The 22,907-nt window shown below is 38.4% G+C and overlaps 1 protein-coding gene across 1 annotated transcript; it reads left to right on the top strand.

Moving 5' to 3' along the window:
• Positions 1-19,289: 19,289 nt before the first annotated feature.
• Positions 19,290-20,726, top strand: LOC110541226 (olfactory receptor 6C1). The gene is given in 3 exon segments (XM_060386194.1): positions 19,290-19,880; positions 19,883-20,197; positions 20,664-20,726. Coding segments are annotated over 3 exon segments (969 nt in total).
• Positions 20,727-22,907: the final 2,181 nt, after the last annotated feature.

A 22,907-nucleotide genomic window follows, 5' to 3' on the forward strand; every position in this document is an offset into this window, starting at 1 on the left:
TCCCTGGAGGGGAGCAGCCTCGGGTTGCAGCCATCAACTTTTATACACACTAGTCAATCATTCGTGACACTCGTACCTGGGCCAGAAGAAGCCTTTGTCAGCAACCATGGGTTTGAGGCTTTGGTCCTCTTCAATAATATACATTCTCTCAGGATTTTTTTTAAAGCATAGGTTTAATTTTAGAAGGAAAAATGACTTCACTTAATGTTCCAAAATTTTTCTGGTGTTAAACATCTGTTTGGTTGTAGGGCTCTACACTGAACCATATTGCTATTTTTTTACTGTGACTTGAGAAAAAAAATCAATTTGCTTCACATTTCTATTTTTTGAGGTAGAATATTTCTTTTTAATTTTTTTTCTTTATTATTAGTATCATTATTTTTTACAATGTATTCACTTTGTATCCCAGTTTTAGTCCTCTCCCTCATCTCCTCCCAGTCCTACCCTACATCCCTTCCCCTCCCCTAATCTACTGAGAAGGGGAGGTTCCCCTCTCCTACTATCTGACCTAGCCTATCAGGTCTCATCAGGGCTGTCTGCATCATCTTTCTCTGTGGCTTGGTAAGGCCATCTCACCAGGCAGGAAGGAATCAAAGAGCTGAGTTCATTACAGTGACTGCCCCTGCTCCCTTTACTAAGAAACACACAGGGATACTGAGCTGCCTACTGGCTACATCTGAGCAGGGGGACTAGGTCTCTCCAGAAATGGTCTTGGTTGATTCATCAGCCTCTGCAGGACCCTCATGGGCCCAAATTTTTGGTTCTGTTGGTCTCCTTGTAGAGCTCCTGTCCCCTCCAGATCTTTCTATCACCCCCTTCTTCCATAAGATTCCCTGCACTCTGCTCAAAATTTGGTTGTGAGTCTCATTATTTCCTTTGATACCCTGCTGGGTAGAGACTTTCAGATGCCCTCTGCGAAGGCTCCTGTCTTGTTCCCTGTCTTCTACTTCCAATGTTTATCCTGTTTGCCCTTCTTAGTGAAGATTAAGCTTCTTTCCTGGGGTCTGTAGTGGTTATCACATTCGCTTTACTCGTAATTTTATCCACTCATCACACATTCACTCAAAGGCTTTCTCAGCTTTCCACATGAAGCCATACTTGAATAGAGATATTCATCTTTTTTACCCATTTTCTAAAATGAGTACCCTTGTTATGGTTGTTACTTCAGTCTTTGGAGCTGAGGTAGAAGCCTCATTTTCTGCTGTTTCATTGACCATCACATAGTCTGTCTTATTTTCTCCATTAAAAGAAAATTCTTTCTTTCTTTTCTTTTTTGCCCTTTATTTTGATTGTTTTTTTCCTGTTTCTTTTTTTTTTCTGAGAAAAGACCTTACCATGTAGCTCAGTTTGGTCTTAAAATTCTTATCTATCTATCTATCTATCTATCTATCTATCTATCTATCTATCTATTCTCTTTACATCCTGGTCTTAGCCTCATCTCTCCCTCCCTCTCTTTCATCTCCATCTCCTATTTCTTAGAAAAAAGGAGGCTCCCTTCCCACTAGCCCCAGTTGATTAGGAGCTGAGGGTGTCCTCTTCCATTGTGGCCTGGCAAGGCAGTACCTCCAGGGAGAAGTAATTGGAAAGCTGGCAAGAGAGACCATGTTAGAGAGTACCCCAGCTCCAACTTACAACCAAACACTGGGAGAGGTATAGGGAGCCTTGTGGAAAACTGGGGAGGAGAAAGGACCTGGAGGTGATAGGTGCTTCACAAGAAGACCAACAGGGACAGCTAGGCCAAGAGTGGCCTCCTGAAACTGAAGGACTTTGCATAGACTAGACCTAGGGCTTCTACAAAGATGTGGCTGATGGGCAGCTCAGGTCTAATGTGGGTCCCCTAATGATTTATTTTTTAATTACTTCATTTTGAATTTCAATCGTAGTCCCTGCCCTCATCTCCTCTGGGCTCACCTTCCCTCTCTCTTGCCCCTATCCCCTTCCCCTAGTTCTCAGAAAAAGGGAGCCCTCCTCCCCTACCAACTGACCCTAGCCTATCAAGTCTGATCAGGACTGCCTGCATCCTCCTCCTCTGTGGCTTGGTAAGGCCACCCTGATGGAGGAAGTGATTAAAGAGCAGACAACATAGTCCATGCCAGCATCAGCCCTGTTCCCCTTACTAGGAAATCCATTTGGAGCCTGAGTTGCCTATTACATCTGAGCAGGGGGCCTATGTCCTCTCTATGCATGGTCCTTGGTTGGTGCATCAGTCTCTGTAGTCATCCCCTCCCCACCAGAGGACTCAGATTTGTTGGCTCTATTGGTCTTCTGCGGGAGTTCCTGTCCCCCATGAGTCCTTCTGGCTGCCCACTCTTCCATAAAAACTCCCTGTGCTCTGCCCAAAGTTTGGCTGTGAGTCTCAGCATGTCCTGGTTGGAGGTTTTCAGATTGCATCTATGGTAGGCTCTGGTCCTGTTTCTCCTCTTCAACTGCTTCCCATCAGTGAAACACATCTCTTCTGAATTGTTCAGGGGTTTATGACTTAGATCAGCCTTGCTGATGCAGTGGAGGAGATGATTCCAACATAACCATGGACATAAGTGAGGCAGAATTTATGTTGTTATCAATTTTGCCGTTGTACTTTACCTCTGACTTGTCTAGGAGGAGTGCCTGACATTTCATAGGTCTGTTTTCAGGTAAATACTTTATTGCCTTTACTTAATGGAGTATGAATGGTTTTGATTTTGCCCCAATCATAGTTTAGTAGATTTTTACACTTGTAGTGCTATGGTTTCCACAGCTCATAGACAAGGAGACTATTCTGATGCTCCATGTAATTTTTTAAAAACTATACAACAGGCAACAGCTCTGTCAATACACCATGCTCAAAGCATGATTGCTTTTGTTTGATTTTGTTTTTGTCCTTTTCCACTAATAACAAGAAAAGCTTTTGGAATTTGAATATTTGTCAAGTTTGGGCATGCTGAGATCCCACTCTATCTGATTAAAGAATTGTTCCAATTGGTGAACCCAAATGAGGAGCTCAGAGTCTAAGCCTTATAGAGAGATTTTCCCACTAATCTAAAATTGGTAATTCAGATTTGACAGAATCCAGCCATTCCCCAAAAGACTCTTTCTAATAGGTAGAAATATTTCAATTATAGTTTAAATGTGAGGTAGGGATAATTGTTGTGGTTCTAGAGCTAAAATACATCCTGGATACATAAGTCCTGCTGAGCTTTCTGGGCCTTTTCCTTGGAGACGTGGTAGGTCAGTATCAATTTAGACACTAAAATCCAAAGTCCCAAAATCGCGCCAGCAGTGGCTGTTTGCCAAAGAACATTGAAGCCAGACTTGTACCATGCACAGAACACCTGAGCCCAGTCTGGGGTCTCCAAAATCGAGCTCTTTTAGGTAATCCTGCAGGCAGATCGTGGATATGTCCACTGGAAGGACAATTGAAACCATGACATGTGTCAAAGCAAGGTAAAAACATGGATCAAATCAAACCACCTGGAAGCATCCCTCAGATTTCAGATTGACCAAAAAGAAGTGGCCTAGAAAGTAGGGTTTGTATTCCCAAACTCCTCCAGTTGTTATTGTCTAGAGACCACTGGTCATGGGAAGTTACCAGAGCTTTCTTAAATTCTAGACCAAGCAATTATCAGTGGAAACCTCTTGGAACCTTCAACCAAGTGAGTTTCAAAAATGGATAGATAGGGCCTTCCAAGGGCCCTGAGTCCTAACCTGAGCATCTCTGAGTTGGATCCCATGGGTTATATTTTCCTGCTGTTTGCCTTTGTTGGATTTTTGGTTTGTCAAATGGAGAATTTGCCTCCCATCTGAAGGTCAGACTGTGTCAGAGCAAGACATGAATGTGAGAAGAGAGATTGGTGGAGGCAGAGAGTGAAAAGAAATGTCTGCCTGAGAGATGAGTGGCCCTGCCAGGTCTACTCAGGCCCACGATGAGTGGATGAAAGCAAGGAGGTCCCTTTATATGAGGCACTCAGGTCACCAGTGGGCCTTAGATTCTCATCTCAGTTTTCAGCACTATATATTAGGTTTCTGAGACAGCTTAACAAGACAGTAGACAGAAACAAGAGACTGGCCTTTCAGCAGATAGGACCATGTTTTTCAGCTTGCACAGCAAGAGGCAGACTCTCACCCATGCAAAGCTGAAGAGCCTGCCAGAGAAATAAAATCAGTGCTTCCTTTTATATGGAAGGAGTGAGAGGCATAAATGGTTCTAGCACCCAGCCCATGAATTCACCTGCAGGCACTCCATAACATGAAAAAGGTGATATGGGCTGTCCCAAGAGATAATTCTTTTTTTCATCTTGTAGGAATCTTGTTTTAAGGGCCAGGGACTCTGCCATGGTTTCCTACTTACAGACAATTTGAAGTTCATATTTGTTTCTGTTTCTTTCTTTTTTTTTTTTTTTTCAATGCAGTTTATTCAGGAACATTGAACAATCCTCGGACCCCGGGGAAAGCCAGCCCACAGCTTAAATAGCCTCTGGGTAGCCAACCCAGGCATGCCACGGGGGCAATGCAGATAGGTCCACATACATGGAAGCAAGCCAGATCCTCAGCCTTAGCCAAATGTGGAATTGTTCATGACAGAGAGCACTCACCATCGGGAAGGTGGAAGGCGGAAACCAGCTCCATCTTTAAGGCATAGCATTCCGCAGCTCTCTACAGTTCCCCCTTTTTGTTTTAGACGCATCAGGCAAGAGTAGAGGTCTGATCTCTGATATTAGAAATAAATTGGGACTTTGTACAGATGTTCATTTAGGTGTCATCCACCCAAAGAGCATCAGACCCGTCCGATACCTTTTTCTCAGAGGCGGGACCTGGGGCATCAACCCGCATGCAATCAGACATGCTCTTCTCTGGGTCCAAAGCGGCTGACCCTGAGTGCAGTGCTTAGCCTCGCATCCTGAGCGTATCATTTTAGCTTTTTATGGTATCCAACCATGCTTGGGGAGAATGTCCTGCTTCAATGGCTGTAAAGGCCTGAATGATCATGGCTGCATCACACTGTTGTGAGACTCTAATCTTGCATATATACCACAGGCAAACCAAGGAGACCAACACCAGAAGGCCTGCTAACACTCCCATGCCCGCCCATTCCTTCAGATGATTCATGGCTGCAGCAATCCATGTTGATAATCCTGTGGCTAGTCCTGCGTCCACTCCGGTAGAATTTACTGTGACAATGGCCACTCTCAGCTGCTCCATCGTAGTATCGAGTTCTCCAGTCCAATTACCTAAAATATAGCTCGACAATTGTTTAGACAGATTTGCAGCACAGGAAAAATTCTCATGTTGTATGCTAGTGACACGAAGTCCAGCATACTTTCATTGACAGCCAGGTTGAGCGATTTGCCATAGGGCATCAATTTGCTCCTGCACGAGGTCAATCCTCTGATTGAACACCATCAAGCTTCCTTTTAGTTGAGCATTAATTCCTTTATGTACAACTAAGGCATGAGCTACATTGGCTAAATGATTATTCAGGTTCTGAGCAGTCTGCCCAGTATGACTCATGGCTAATGCCCTGGTGGTAGCTCCAACAGCCGTCAATGAGATGGTAGTAACAATGGTGGCTGTAGTTCCAAGATCCCTTTTCTGACTGAAGAGAGTCATAGCGTGAGGGGCATCAATGGGCACAGGCACCCAGTGAGGCATGCGAGTAACCAGGGCATACCTAAATTTACTAGCATTCCAGCATTTGGCAAAAAAGCAAGTATCATTACCACAATTACTTGGCTCTATCTGGCTAATAATGTCTGTTTCTTTCTTTAAGGCTGGAAACAGTTCAGGTTAGGATTTTTCTGCGTAGCCCTGGCTGTCCTGGACTCCCTTAATCAAACTGAATAACAAATTTTCTCTAGTTTTATTAATTTTCTATTTCATATTTATACAAAATAAAAGATAAATAAAAGCAACATAGAAAATTAATTTAGTGTCCAATCTGAGATCTAGAGTGATTTTCCAAACAATACCTTTTCTTCCATAAGATATATTTAATCTGTGCCATATCTTAGACTCAGTGTGTTCTACACCATATCTAATATAATCACCACAGCCCTTTTGTGGTCATAAATAAATTGATGCTGAGAGAATCTGTTTTGATCAAGTAAATTGGGCAGTAACAAATATGATAACTTGATTTGAAAAGCAAACCAAAAAGTCCTCATCTTTGTTTTACTTGTGTTATATTTTTCACTAATATCATGTACAATCAATTTTACTGGTTTTTTTAAAGTAACTAACATCTTGTTTATCTCTGTATAAATATGGTGTTATTAAGAAGAGAATAAGGTCCATGTTACATTTAGATATATATTATATTGTGAATCAGTCAAAATAAGAAATTTTTCAGTGGCATTGCTATTAAATAATAAAATTAATAGGGAAAAAAAGGGCAAGGCATAAGCAGTATCATGGTAATAAACACTATCCAGGCATGCATATTGAGGATAACATAGCTAAAAATGCATCTATTTCTTTGTAGGAGATTCACAATCTGGAAAACATAACACATTGGCCGATACCCACATTAAGAATCAATAAGGGGGAGAAAGACTGCAAGAGCCAAGGAGCAGCTGTGCATATACACGCACAGTAATTGGGATAGCATGCACAAGCCCAGTGCAAATTCAAGACAGACCAAATACCAGCAAAGAGAGGAGAGGTGGGAAGGAAGCCTCATTTGTCACAGAGGAACTTATGGCAACTGAAAGCTTCTGAGAGAGGAAGATTTCTCTAATAGGGTTACCCTTAGTAAGTCCACCATGTTCCAGCAGAGGACCATACAGTCAAGAATATGTGGGTGGCACAAGTTACACTTGATGCGAAAAAGAAAGGGGACATGAGGTTAGGTGGATAGGGAAGAGAATGTAGTTCTAAGAAGAGTTGGAAGACAGGGTGAATGTGAACAAAACATACTATATGATACCCTCAAAATTATTTAAAAATAATATTCTATATTCACTTGCTACAGTTGTTTCAAAAAATAATAATACCCAAGGGAAAACACCTTCACATGCAATGTTGTCATTGCCATGTTTTATTTTCTCTTTTGTGTCGCTGAACTTTTCCCTCAAGGCTCCTTATCCAATTTCAGCACTAATGTCTACTGTAGCTTATATTCCTTTGTGCTTTATTACATTCTACTTCCAGCAATTATGATTCTCTCAAATAGTTCCTTAAGCTGGTTGCAGAGATGATAGTTAAAACATTTATTAACAGATGCTATCATTTTAAAAATTTTTGATCCTTTCTCTTTGTAATCAATGAACTGTAGCCACTTGATAAAATGGGAAGATTGGGACAGAAACTTTTGCAGTGTAGAAGAAGTTAGTTCAGCAAAAGGATGAAGAAGTATTTTTAAAATTCTGATATTCCTGGACTACAGCAGTACCATTCACTGTTGTCTTCAATATTATAGCCATTCCTAGTGTTTGAAAATCTGTATGAACCAGAGGTAAGATAAACATTAGGGCAGGGTAGGAACTCTCAGTTTCCAACTGATTTGTTACTTAACTGCTCAAGCTTTAATAAAATGTTTCTTTTTATTCATTGATTTTAAAAAAGGACATATTATGTATGCCTATGGTTTAATCAAAGTTTGTGTAGTACTGTGTTTCAGGGAATGTGTGTTTACTGTAAGTATTCAGTGATTATATAAATATGTGCTGACTATAGAAATTAATGTGTAATGTACAAATTTTCTGAATCTCCATGCTGCATTAAGTTAAATGAAAGTCAAGTTCACTTTAGCAGACAAAACAAAATTTGAACAAATTAACTAATCCAATGTCATAAATGCATAAACGTTCCCTTTGTGATTTTAATCAATATCTCAGTGACCACAAAGAGCATGTACTTTTCCATAATGCTAAATTGGCCTTATAATTTCCTAAATGGGAACTTGATGTTGTTTTATGTGATAATTTTTATTGACATTTCTTTTACTATCTTCATTGATTATACCTAGACCTGAAAGTATTACATTCTGAGTAGACATTTGCCACAAACACAACTATGAGAGTTCCCTATTTATTAATTTACAAAATGGGACTTGATGGTCTCTTCCTTTAATTTCTTTTCTCTAAATTTTATTTTATTATATTAATTACACTTTATTCACTTTGTATCCCCCATAAGCCCCTTCCTCTTCCCCTCCCGGTCCCACCCTCCTTCCCCCTTCTTCACGCATGCCCCTCTCCAAGTCGTTAATTTCTTTTTGTAGTCAGTGGTGCTAATGCTGACAACTGAATGTGTCCATCATTTGTAAAGTTGATTAATATCATGTTTACATTTCTCTAGACAAAACAGCCAAATTCATCACAAAGTAATAAAAAGGAAATATGATTGGCACTCTTGGTACTGCCCACCCACTGCACCTTGCAGTGACCTAAATAACCTGTTTTTATTTTTATTTTTTTATTTTTTATATTAATTACTGTTTTTTCACTTTGTATCCAGCTGTGGCCCCCTCCATCATTCCCTCCCCATCCCACCCTCCCTTCCTCATCTCCTCCCATGGCCCTCTCCAAGTCCATTGAGAGGGGAGGTCCTCCTCCCCTCCATCTGACCCTAGCTTATCAGGTCTCATCAGGACTGGCTGCATAGTCTTGTCTTCCTCTGTGGCCTGGTAAGGCTGCTCCCCACTCAGGAGGAGGTGATCAAAGAGCCAGCCACTGAGTCCATGTTAGAGATAGCCCCCATTCCCCTTACTAGGGAACACACTTGGATACTGAGCTGCCACGGCCAGTCCATAAGGCTGGATGCCTCATATGCTCTTCAATACATGCTGGAATCCCAAAGAAGTAGGCTCTAATGCCAGTGAAAGAATGGACTTGCTAGCAAGGCTTGAGAGCAGGTAGACAAAGAACAAAAGCTTCCTTCTTCCATGTCCTTATAAAGGATTCTGCTGGAAGCCTATTAGAGCTGGGTTAAAGCTCTGGATTAAAGAAGATGCATCTACCTACCTCAAGATCTGGTTTTATTTTTTTTATTAATTACACTTTATTCACTTTGTATCCCCCTTGTAGCTCCCTCCTACCTCCCTTCCCAATCCCTCTCTTCCTCTCCCTTCTCCTCCCCAAGTCCACTGATAGGGGAGGTCTTCTTTTCCTTCCTTCTGATCCTAGTCTATTAGATCTCATCAGGAGGGGCTGTATTGTCTTCTTCTGTGGCCTGGTAAGGCTGCTCCCCCCTCAGGGGGAGGTGATCAAAGAGCAGACCAATGAGTTCATGTCAGAGACAGTCCCTGTTCTCATTACTTAGGAACTCACTTGGACACTAAACTGCCATGGGCTACATCTGTGCAAGGGGTTCTGGTTTATCTTCATGCTTGCTACTTGGTTGGAGTATCAGTCTCAGGAAAGACCCCTGTGCTCAGCTTTTTTTTTTTTTTTTGGTTCTGTTGCTCTCCTTGTGGACCTCTCGTCCTCTCCAGATTCTACTATTTCCCACTTCTTTACTAAGATTCCCTGCACTCTACCCAAAGGTTGGCCCTAAGTCTCAGCATCTGCTTTGATAGTCTGCAGGACAGAGCCCTTCAGAGGCCCTCTGTGGCAGGCTCCTAACTTGTTCCCTGTCTTTTCCTTCTTCTGATGGCCATCCTTTTTGCCTTTCTGGATGGGGATTGAGCATTTTAAAGTGGAAAAGATCATCCTGAGTGAGCTATCTCAGAAGCAGAAAGACACACACAGTATATACTTACTCATATAGACATATAATATAGTATAACCCTACTAAAATCTGTACACCTAAAAAAACTAATCAAGAGGAAGGGCTCTGTTTTTATTTTTTAAGGCAAAAGAAATTACAACGTTACATGTTTGCTAAAAATTCAATAGCTTCTACTAAGAAGCCATTGCTTTGTTGAGATTAACAGAAAGTTTCCAAGGAATCCTGAAACACCGCACAAAGCTGATGTTTTTATGGTTAGAGACTGAACCATGTATTGTCCACATCTTGATTTAGATAGTTATTTTTTTGTATAGTATGTTGACCTGAACTCTGAATAAAACTTTAAATTCATGAACTAGAAAGAAAACTTGTGATACTTGTAATCACTAAAGTTTACTTTTGGATATGTGTTTTCTGGTATAACTGAAAATACAAGACTGAATGAACAGAAAAGGTTGGAAAGCTAAGCAGCATTAGTAAAGGACTAGACTATCTAGCATTATTTAACATACAGCATGTCCATAAGAAATAAAAGGGAATGCTTCAAAATCTCTCTCTGGCTCCTGAGCACCATACATCCATCAGTAGAGAGTTTGTTTCCCTTGAGCATTACCGTTGGTTTACTGGAGGATTCTGGTAAGAACTCACTTGGTGTCAGGGATTTGGGTTTGACATGAGGCTGTTCTCAGAATAAACTCCCTCAAAGTGCTTTATAGCCAGCACACTTAAATATTAATGATCACTGTTAGTTTTTATTCCCATGTTAGAAATATGTCTCAAATATGTTTGATGAAGTATAGCAGAAATTTTGATTAGATGTGTGGAAGGAAATGAAAGATTAATTATGCAAGTCAAGCACTCTGAGGAGAAAAAAAAGGATCTGAATTCATATAGAAAAGCTTGGATGAAGAGGTAAATCCATTAAGATATAACGTCTTTGTATGCTGTACAATTACACCCTGAAGTTGAAAACTTCAAGAAGCATGTGCTCTTTTATTAATACGGAAGCTAAATTCCTTGAAGGTCTATGATTACCCACGATACTCATTAAGTTTTCTGTATGTTAAAATATGTTTGCTCCATTGACTTTTCATGAATAGTTTACATAAAAACATATTTTTCTACTTCTGGTTCTATACAGTGGATATCCTCCAACTAGAATCTTTAATATTGTTTTTCTAGGTTTTGAAGACTGTCTCTAGAAATAATCCTTTTGTTGTTGTTGTTGTTGTGTTCTTCCTCTCATAAACCCTCTGTTGCCCACGCATACCTCTCCACACGGATCTTCCTACATCTTTTCATAGATTTAAAAGAAATAAACACTAGCATTATTATTTAGGAAAATATTAAAATTAACAAAAAGTTTAAGAAAATAAAACCATGATAAACCTGGGGGGAAAAGGTTAAAATACTTAGATATAGCTCTAAAATTTAATTAATTAATTTAATTCTCTATCTGAAGAAAAGTTAATTGTGACTTACAGGTGTTATAGAAAACCCATACTATAACCATAACAAACTGATGAAATAAATGATGCTTCAGAACAAGAGAAAACAGAATCAAAGAGATGGCTTATAGAGCTAAGAAAGGAGCTTTAAATAATATTTTATTTAAAAATGTATAATTATAACCAATACTCTTACATATTCTTTCATTTAAATTTGCTGAACTGAGGGAGTTTGAAACAAGTATGTAACATATATAGTGAAATATATAATTATGGATTATACATTCTGTAAAACAGAGAAAACCACCAAACTCATTTCCCTACTGCTATACAACATAGAATGGAGAGCAGGTGATCAAACCATATATACAATGAAAATTAACTGAACTAAAGCTCCATTTAACCTAAATAAATTATATGAAACACTGAACTGTGTTTACATTAATTAAAGATATGGTGTTATCCCATTTTCAAGAATACAGAGTAGCAAGAAAGTTGGAGGCAGTGGTACAGTTTAAATGTGACGAGCTCAGGAGATTTAATACAATCTTGCAGAATTTATGCGGTAAGTGTTATTTATGCTGCAGAAATAAAATAGTGATTTGGAGTCAACATAAAGTTATATAAGCACTGCTTATTGTGAGTATGTGTGTCTGTGTGTTCTGCTAGTGTCACTTTCAGAAACAATGTTGCTAGAAGATGTCAGAGCTGGCCATGGATTGCGGCATAACAACTGTAAATACAGTTAACAATACAAGGTGACGAGAGATGTGGCAGAGGGTAAGACTGTGGTGGCAGTGGCTTTGGCTACAGTGGCGGTTGTGGTAAAAAGACAAGTAAAGCTAAGCATCACGAGTAGTACAAAGGGAGAGGCCAGCCTCACATAGACAAGGCAAAGGTATCAGGGCCCAAGTTCAAATAGTTCCACAGTGTGGAGAGCTGAGACTCAGACGCCACTAGATGGCGTTGACATTCCACCCTCAAAACTGTAAACAGCCTCCAGTACACATGTGCGAATTGCGTAAGCACGCTAAGCATGCTGGGCCCGAGTCATCAGGTGGGGTAAAGAGTGAGCAGCCAATCAGGGTATTGACACGTCACTTAGGTGCGACCCGGGCTTATATAAACAGCGCCACATCGGGGTTCTCTCTCTCTCTCTCCTCTTCTCTTTTCATCGCGTGACTGTAATAAAGATTTTGTTGCGGGAGGATCCTTGAGTCCGCGTGCGTTTCTGCTGGCGAGACGATCATGCGGCTCCCAACACCACAGAACTGGGCAAGCCCGGCTTTTCTTTACTGCTACTGTTAAGTAATTCATTTAGAATAGGATATATTTATGACTACCTGAGACAGTCACTGACACAGGCCATTATCCTACTCCCAATGTTTTACTTTTCAATTGTTAAGAACTGTCTTCTCACTGTACAGGCCTAGATGACTTCTATTAAAATTTTAGATTTTTCCTAATATTTCACATTTATTAAATTATTTACTACTCTAATTTATTCTAGGAGATTGACTTATTCTGTGAAAAACTATTATATGTGTAGATGAGACACAATCCTCAATATAGTAAGAAATTAGCAGAACTAGGAAAGTGGACTGTGTCCAAATCCAGAGAGATTTCTTCTTTCTGTGTCTATGGCATTAATCACAAAATTTATTTTTTAATGAAACATTAAACTTGGATTTTAAATATAAGTAAATAAAGCTATTAAGGTACATGATAGAATATGGGTGATAGTAACATTTATTTTAAATAGAAGAAAATCAAGTAGAGAGAAAGAAAACTTTCAGAATGACAACGGGTCAGCTAAAGCATTGTAAACTTATGGGAACTGCATGCTCTACACCTGAGGATTTAGCTTTGTTGTTCCCTTCTGAATCTCTCTGATATTTGTCAACCTCATGCTTAAGACTATTAGGGACATCTAGGTTGTTTCCAGTTTCTGGGTATTATGAATAAAGCTGCTATGAACATAGTTGACCAAGTATCCTTGTGGTAGGATAGGGTGTCTTTGGGGTGTACGCCCTGGTGTGGAATAACCTAACCATATCGTGAGGTAGATAAATTCCCAATTTTCAGGGGAAATGCTGTATTGATTTCTATATTGGCTCTGTAAATTTAAAACCCCACCTGCAATGGAGGAGTGTTCTCTTTGCTCTACATCCTCACCAGCATGTATTGTCACTTGTGTTTGACCTTGGCCACTCTGACAGGTGTAAGATGGAATCTCAAAGTAGTTTTGATTTGCACTTCCCTCATGGCTAAGGATATTAAACACTTTTTTTTTACGTCTTTCTCAGACATTTCAGATTCCTCAAACAAGAATTCTCTGTTTAGTTCAGGACCACATTTTTTTTCATTCATTAATTTAGTTTACTTTATATCCCAATCACAGCTTCCTCTTCCTCTTCTCCACCCACATTCTCCCTCTCACCTCACCTCCCCATCCCTTTCTCCTCAAAGAAGGGGAGGTATTCCATGGATGTCAACCCACCTTGTCATGTCAAGTTGCAGTAGGACTAGGTGCATCCTTTTCCTTTTTTGACTAGACAAGACAGCACTGTTAGGAGAAAGAATTCAAAGGCAGACAACAGGGTAAGAGACAGCCCCTGTTTCTGACGTTAGGGATTCCACATGAAGACCAAGCTGTACATCTGTTACAAATGGGCAAAGGGCCTAGGTATGTCCCGTGCCTGCCCTTTCACTGATGGGTCAGTCTCTGCGAGCCCCTATGGGCCCAGGATAGTTGGTTTTTATGTTTGTTTGTTTGTTGTTTTGTTGTTGTTGTTGTTGTTTCTTTTTTTTTTTTACAGAATGTTTTTTAATAATTACCCCAGAGCAACAAGGCAAGCAGTTTAAGACCCCTCACAGCAGCAGATACACCAAAGGGTCTAGACAATGCCCAGACAAAGCACAGATCTTTCTATCTTTTGGCACTCCATCAACTTGGAATTGTTCAATCATTTTAACTGAGTCCACAGGAACATTAGGTATCTGTTTTATTTTGTTTTGTTTGAGACAGGGTCTTGCATTATGAATTTGCAATCCCCATGCCTCAAAATTGCAAGTGTTGGCATTACAAATCCACAAAAGTGTTCTTGTCTCTTAGACATCTTTGAAAACCCTTAAATAGAATGCTATAAATACCATCTTTTCCTACTTCTGGAGATCAAGATCCTATCCTTTTATTTATTTAATAATTTTGTACTATCATTTTTTGACCATTTAAAAATTATATATGTATTTAATTAATTACAGTTTATTCACTTTGTATCCAAGTATACACCCTCCCTCTACCCCTGCCAAACTCACACTCCCTCCCTCTTCTCCACCCATTCCTCTCCCCTTCCATCTGAGCCTAGTATATCAGGTCTCATCAGGAGTAGCTACATTGTCTGCCTCTGTGGCCTGGTAAAGCTGTTCCTCCCTCAGAAAAAGGTGAACAAAGAACAGGCCAATCAGTTCATGTCAGAGACAGTCCCTGTTCCCCTTATTAGGGACTCACCTTGGACACTAAACTGCCATGGGCTACATCTATTCAGGAGTTCTAGATTATCCCCATTAATGGTCCTTGGTTGGAGTATCAGTCTCAGAAAAGATCACTGGACCCAGATTTTTTTCTCTCCTTGTGGAGCTCCTGTCCTCTCCAGGTCTTTCCATCTCTCCCTTCTTTCATATGATTCCCTGTAGTCTTCTTAAAGTTTGGCTATGAGTCTCAGCATCTTCTTGGGTAGAGTCTTTCAGAGGCCATTAGTGATAGCTCCTGTCCTGTTCACTGTTTTCTCCCTCTTCCAATGGTCATCCTGTTTGCCTTTCTGAATGAGGATTGAGCATCTTAACCAAGGTCCTCCTTCTTGCTTAGCTTCTGTGTGTACAGATTTTAGTATGTTTATCTGATATTATATGTCTAATGTTCACTTATAAGTGAGTATATACCATGTGGGTCTTTCAGCTTCTGGGATACCTCACTCAGGATGATCTTTTCTAGATCCCACCATTTGCCTGCAAATTTCATGATTTCCTTGATTTTAACTGCTGAGTAGTATTCTATTGTATAAATGTACCACAATATCTTTATCCATTCCTCTGTTGATGGACATCTGGGTTGTTTCCAGGTTCTTGAGGTAGCACTATTCCTAATTTTCCAAGAAAGCACCAGGTTGATTTTCAAAGTGGTTGTAGAAGTTTATATTCTCACCAGCAATGGAGGAAGGTTCCTTTTTTTCACATCCTCTACAGCATGTGTTGTTACTTGAGTTTTTATTTTAGCCATTCTGATGAGTGTAAGGTGAAATGTCAAGGTCATTTTATTTGCATTTCCCTGATAGCTAATGATGTTGAGCATTTCTTTAAGTGTTTTTCTGCCATTGGATATTCCTCTGTTGGGAATTCTATGTTTAGCTCAGTACCCTAGTTGTTTAATTTGATTACTTAATTTGTTACTGTTTAACTTCTTGGGTTCTTTATATATTTTGGATATTAGCCCCCTGTCAGATGTATGGTTGGTGAAGATCCTTTCCCAATCTGTAGGCTGTTGGTTTTGTTCTGATGAGTGTCCTTTGCTTTACAGAAGCTTTTCAGTTTCATAAGGTTCCATTTATTGATTGTTGATCTTAGAACCTGTGCTGTTGGTGTTCTGTTCAGGAAGTTGTCTCCTGTGCCAATGAGTTTAAGGCTCTTCCCCACTTTTTCTCCTAATAGCTTTAGTGTGTCTGGTTTTATGTTGAAGTCTTTGATCCACTTGCACTTTAGATTTGTGCAGGGTGATAGGTATGGATCTATTTGCATTTTTCTACATGTAGACATCCAGTTAGACCAGCACCATTTGTTGAAGATTCTATCTATTTTCCATTTTATGGTTCTGGCATCTTTGTCAAAAATCAGGTGTCCATAAGTAGTGTGTGGGTTTATTTCAGGGTCTTCTATTTGATTCCATCAACCCACCAGCCAGTTTCTTTTCTTTTCTTTTTTTTCAACTATTTCTTTTTATTTTAATTTTTATTAATTACAGTTTATTCACTTTCATCCCAGCTATAGCCTACTTTCTCATTCCCTCCCAATTCCACCCTTCCTTCCTCATCTCCTCCCATGCCCCTCTACAAGTCCACTGAGAGAAGAGGTCTTCCTCCCCTTCCCTTTAAACCTAGACTATCAGGACTCACCAAGACTGGCTTCATTGTCTTCCTCTGTGGTCTAATAAGGCTGCTCCCCCTCTAGGGGGAGATGATCAAAGAGCCAACCACTGAGTTTATGTCAGAGACAATCCCTCCTCCCCTTATTAGGGAACCTACTTATTAGGACACCCATTGGATACTGAGCTGCCATGGCCTACATCTGATCAGGGGTTCTAGGTTATCTCCATGAATGGTCCTTGGTTGGAGTATAATTCTCAGAAAAGACCCCTGTGTCCAGACTTTTTGGTTCTGTTACTCTCCTTGTGGAGCTCCTGTCCCTTTTAGGTCTTTCTATATCCCCCTTCTTTCATTGTATGGTTTTGGCATATTTGTCAAAAATCAGGTATCCCTAAGTAGTGTGTGGGTTGATTTCTGGATCTTCTATTCAATTCTACTGATCCATTGTTTTGTTTCTATGCCAGCCACTTTTTAATTGCTATTGCTCTGTAGTACAGCTTGAGATCAAGGATGGAGATACCTTTAGATGATCTGTTGTTGAACAGGATCATTTTGGCAATTCTGGGTTTTTTGTTTTTCCATATGAAGTTGAGATTTGTTTTTTCAAGGTCTGTAAAAAATTGTGTTGGTATTTTGATGGGAATTGCATTGAATCTGTAGATTGCTTTTGGTAGGATGCCATTTTCACTATGTTAATCCTGCCAACCCATGAGTGCAGGAGATCTTCCAATATTCTGATAACTTCTTCAATAAAGAATGAGTGTTGGATTTTGCCAAATGCTTTTCAGCATCTAAGAAGATTATCATGTTTTTTTTTTCAGTTTGTTTATATGGTAGATTACATTGATGTATTCCATATATTGAACCACCCCTGCATACCTGGGATGAAGCATGCTTGGTCATAGTGGATGATATCTTTGATGTGTTCTTGGATTCAGTTTACAATTATTTTGTTGAGTATTTTGTATCAATATTCATAGGGAGATTGGCCTGAAATTCTCTTTCTCTATTGGGTCTTTGTGAGGTTTAGATCTCAAGGTGACTGTGGCTTCATAGAATGAGTTTGGTAATGTTCCTTCTGTTTCCATTTTATGGAGTAGTTTGAAGAATATTGGTGTTAGCTTTTTTTTAAGGTCTGGTAGAATTCTGCACTGAAACCATCTGACCCTGACCTTTTTTTGGATGGGAGACTTTTGATAACTATTTCTACTTCCTTAGGGGATGTAGGAATATTTAATTGATTTACCTGTTCTAGATTTAGCTTTGGCAAGTGGAGTCAATCAAGAAAATTGTCCACTTCATTTAGATTTTCAAATTTTGTGGTGTATAGGCTTTTGAAGTAAGATCTAATGATTATTTGGATTTTCTCAGTGTCTGTTGTTATATCCCCCTTTTCATTTCAGATTTTGTTGATGTGGATAATGTCTTTCTGCCTTTTAATGCTCCAACCAAGGACCATACTTGGAGATAACCTTGAACCCCTACAGAGGTGTAACCCATGTGGGTTCCAAGTGGGTTCCCTAGTAAAAAGAAAAGGGACTGTCTCTGACGTAAGCTTAGTTGCTGACTCTATGATCACCTTTCTCTGAGGTAGAAGCAGCCTTACCAGTCCACAGAGGAAGACAATGCAGCCAGTCTTGATGAGACCTGATAAGCCAGGGTCAGAGGAAGAAGGCAAGGAGGACTGCCCCAATCAATGGACTTGGCGAAGAGATGGGGGGGGTCAGATTGGGAGGGGATGAGAGAGGAGGCTACAGTGGGGATACAAAGTGATAAACTGTAATTTATAAAAAATAATTACATTTTAAAAAAGAAAATACTATTGAGGAAAAATTCTTTGGGCACATCTAACTTCTGAAAAGATCTGTACAGGAATTTGAAAAATGATGTTTTAAACATTGATAGTTGGCTAAAGACAGAGCAATCCCTTCTAAAAATAAAAAAAAAACTTTTTCATTCTTTTTGTAATTCTTAATACCATTAAATAGTTGCATGAAGGAAAATTTGCAAGGAGATGAAAAGAATGACACAAAAGTGATGCTATTTGTGATAATATTTTGGAGGCATCTCTAAAAAAATAAAAGCTACATGGGTCCTGAAGTCTTACTACTCCAGGCTGTGCGAAATCAATGGATTTGGTTTTTTTTATTTTGTTTTGTTTACCTTTGTTGTTCATTCATATTTATTTTATGTATTAGAGTAATTACATGAAGTTTCTGCATAAACACAGCAAGCATTCATCATATCCAAACATCCTTCTTCTGTCCAGAGAAAGCCATACCCTTTAAATTTTCTACTAACAACTTCTTTTATGTGAGAATTTCAAACTTTTAAAATGTGAATGAAATATATAGTACCTGTCTTTCTGTGTTTGTCTTATTTTGCTCAACACTTTGTTCTCCATTTACAGATATTTTGGTGCAAATTCAAGGACCTCAACCTTTTTTCTGGCTGAGAAAAAAATATTTTTATAACACATTATCTGCTGATGTGCTGCAACATTGATTTGATATTGAAGTTATTAGAACAGTGTGACCACAAACATGGAAGTATTAATATTTTCTTTCTATTTGAATATACTTTTCTTTGAGATCACTGAATCATACCATAGTTTCATAGTGAGCCCTGGAAAGATGCCTTATGACTGTACTGATTTACATGCCCCAAAACCGTTCTTGTAAGTTCTTTTCTCTCCAAAGTCACTCCAGATTTTTTCCACAATATTTAATATACATAGGTTGAAATGATTGCTATCTCATGTTTTTTACCAATTAATTTAGTTTAAAAATATGCTTTCAATAAAGGTTTCTTTTATCTACAAAATGAAAGGAATTACCATACCACTGCTATTGTTCTGTGGCTTCCAACACACCTGGATGTAGAGAAAGCATATTTTTAGAAAATTCTAGTTACACACTGAAAGGTTTATATTTTGTAATTCAAGCTTGTTATCTGTGTTTTTTTGTTTCGTTTTTTGTTGTAGTTGTTGTCAATATGTCTGGCTAACATTTTTTGTTTTGTTTTGTTTTGTTTTGTTTTGTTTTAAAGTGAGTTCCAAATGAGAAACCATACAGAAATCACAGCATTTATTCTTCTGGGACTGTCAGATGACCCTCAGCTCCAGGTTGTGATCTTCATCTTTCTCTTCATCACCTACACTCTCAGCATCACAGGGAATCTGACCATCATCACTCTCACCTTGCTGGATTCTCACTTCCAGACTCCCATGTATTTCTTCCTCAGGAATTTCTCTGTTTTAGAAATATCCTTCACAACTGTCACTATACCCAAGTTCTTGGGCACCATAATCTCAGGAGATAAAACTATTTCCTTCAACGATTGCATAGCTCAGTTATTCTTTTTCATCCTTTTGGGAGTCACTGAGTTTTACCTTCTAGCTGCCATGTCCTATGATCGCTACATTGCCATCTGCAAGCCACTGCATTACCTGACCATCATGAGTCAGAAGGTCTGCACAATGCTTGTCTTTGCCTCCTGGCTGGTTTCTTTCCTGATCATCTTCCCTGCACTCATGTTGCTCCTAAAGCTTGATTATTGTGGGTCCAACATCATTGACCACTATACCTGCGATTACTTTCCCCTGCTTCAACTTTCCTGTTCAGATACAAAGTTCCTGGAGAAAATGGGTTTTTTTTCTGTGCTGTCTTTACCCTAATGTTCACTTTGGTGTTAATATTTCTGTCCTACACATATATCATCAGAACAATTGTGAAGATTCCTTCTGCTAATCAGAGGACAAAGGCCTTTTCCACGTGTTCTTCCCACATGATTGTCATCTCCATCTCTTATGGCAGCTGCATTTTTATGTACATTAAACCCTCAGCAGCAGATAGAGCATCATTGACCAAGGGAGTTGCCGTGTTAAATACCTCAGTAGCCCCCATGCTAAACCCCTTCATTTATAGTCTGAGGAACCAGCAAGTCAAGCAAGCCTTTATGAACATGGCAAGGAAGGTGGCATCTTTCACAAGTAAAAATGTGGCCTGTGAATGAAAGGCACACTGAAAGCCAGTTCATAAATTAAACATAAATGCCAATGACCCAGTCATATTGGTGTGGTACTACCATTTTTCTTGTTTATTATTTTATTTTTGTTTACAGAGTTTGTTTTTTTTTGTGACTACAAGAAAATTTATTTAATGTGATTACAATTCAAAGCAGTGATCTCCAAGAAGCATGAACATCTTAACTGAGCAAAATGTTGATTTTCCTGTGCAGTTCAGTAAAACAAAATGGAGGCACATATTTTCCTTCACCCTTCAGAAACTCTGCTCCAGCTTCGCCTGAGACTTCTCATTCCTACCAACAAGAGTCTATTTTTGTTAAAAGGAAACATTCCTTTCTTTATCTTTGCAAAGCTAGCAACTTTTACTGGCTACATGCCACATTCACGTATTTGCTTCTGAAACAGTTGAGCAGGATCTGCTTCTCTTCTGCCTTTTGCCGTGGCAGACACACTGCCTTCTTTCCCTAAAGGTTTACCAGCCTATCTAGCCATTGTATATCCTATTCAACTATTACCCTTTTAAGTCATTCTGGTATACCATCCATCTGATATTTTATAATGTGAGCTTCTTAAGCTATAATAATTGTACAGATAAAATTAGAGTTTGAGTTATATTCTGGAAAATTTATCTCCTGAAATGGGAAAGGCACTTTGTAAACACTGATGTATTTTACTCAATATATACTGAAAATACATTTGGCAATTCTACATTTTTTAACATCACTTCTCATTATGATTGTGTTCTCCTTCTAGGATATATCTTTAAATGACATAAAACTAAATGAAACATTGGATTTCATTTAAAATTCAAACAATATTACTTCTTGTTCACCACAATATGATACATTTATGTAATTTATTTATAAATAAAACATAGCAGTAATTCATAAAATACATGTGAGCTATGTGTCTAATGGACCTTTTATATACAAAATTCATGATCTATATATATATATATGTATATGTACATATATATATACACATATATACATAGTATGGAGATAGGAATATATATATATATATGTGTGTATGTATGTATTCCACTAAAAGAAAGTTTTTTTTGCCAATGTCAGTAGCCAAAAAACATGTATTTGATATGAACTTTTATAGCTGGATAGATACTCTGTTGATACTTGTTCAAAACTTACATATTATGTATGTATACTATATAGTCATGTATGCAATATATTCTTAGTATATCTGTGTTTACTACAAAGGTAAGCATATACATATACATACACATACAGATATACATATACATTAGTCTTCTCAGCTTTTGAACTATTTTGAAACAAAGTATAGTTTGATATGTTATATAGGTAATCCATTTTCTATAAAATATAATTTAAAAACAAAGATTTCTTTTTATATCAAATTAGTATTATAGTGTGGGTATGAAGTTTCTAAAAATGGTGCATAAGCTGAGGACTTGGTCTCTGGACAGACTTGCCACCAGGCAGCTGTTGCATCATTTGGCTCTGACTTCACGGGCTATAAAAAAGTGCAGCCTGGTTGGATAAAGAGGTTCAGTAGAAATGTGAGTTTTGAAAGTTATCTACCTTCTTGTTCTCTTAAGTTAAGCAGCATGTCACTGCCATGTTCCTTCATGAACTGGTCCCATCTGCCTCCCAAAGCATAGTTGTGGAGACAACAATAAAAGCTTTATGAAATCAATCCTTGCTTCAAGATATTTCCTCAACTGCTTTGTCATACTAATGGAACACTAACAAGATTTCATTTGTTAAAGTATACCTTCAACATATTATACTTAAAACACTAAGGATATCTAAAAACATAACTAAGCAAGATGTGCATTCATGTGTATGGGTATGTATGTAAAGCTTAAATAAGAACTGTGGACAATAAAAATTTTGCAGATTACATGACTCAATGTCTTCATAATAAAAATACCACCATTGTGATCTGTGTTGTATTATTTCTAATGATTGCCATAAACTGAAAAACAGAATATGATAAATTTTGATGAAAAAGAAAAGTAAAAAAATTTGAAGGGATCCAAAATTATTGAAGGAAATCATTGATTTTCTCTGAAATTCTACCTCCCAAAATGAATGACAAATTTTATATTAAAAAGATAATTGATAGAACTAGAGTTCTAGCACCTCAAAGCATGTATTGTCCTTTCAGCAAATAAATAATAATATCAGGTAAGTAGTGTCTAAATAAATTGTTTGAGAACAAAATCAGATCTTTAAATCTAATAAATATACTCACAATTAAAACTGTTGTTGTGGTGACTCAGGATATGGGTAAACAAATACAGGCTCCTGCTACCAAGATTGACAGCTTAAGTTCAATCCCCAACCCACATGGTGGAGAACTAACTTCTAAAAACTATTCTGTTATCTCTTCACAAATCATGGAACACATGTGACCACACAAAATATACATACGGGCACAAAATAAATAAATGAGATTTTTATTTATTTTTACCACAAGGAATTTACTGACACATTGTCTATGTGCTGCCATGACATCTGAATGAAAGATTTAATACTTACATCCAGATCTGTTGCCTTCCTGATTCCATTTGGAAGTCTGAACTTGTTCCTAAAGCCTGTCTGGGTTGCTGTTCTACTTTTATTTTTAATATATTTTTATTGAAAGTGTAATTATATCACTTGTCCC

Source organism: Meriones unguiculatus, chromosome 7 (genome assembly GCF_030254825.1).
Source record: "Meriones unguiculatus strain TT.TT164.6M chromosome 7, Bangor_MerUng_6.1, whole genome shotgun sequence".
In the NCBI taxonomy this organism is placed as follows: Eukaryota; Metazoa; Chordata; class Mammalia; order Rodentia; family Muridae; genus Meriones; species Meriones unguiculatus.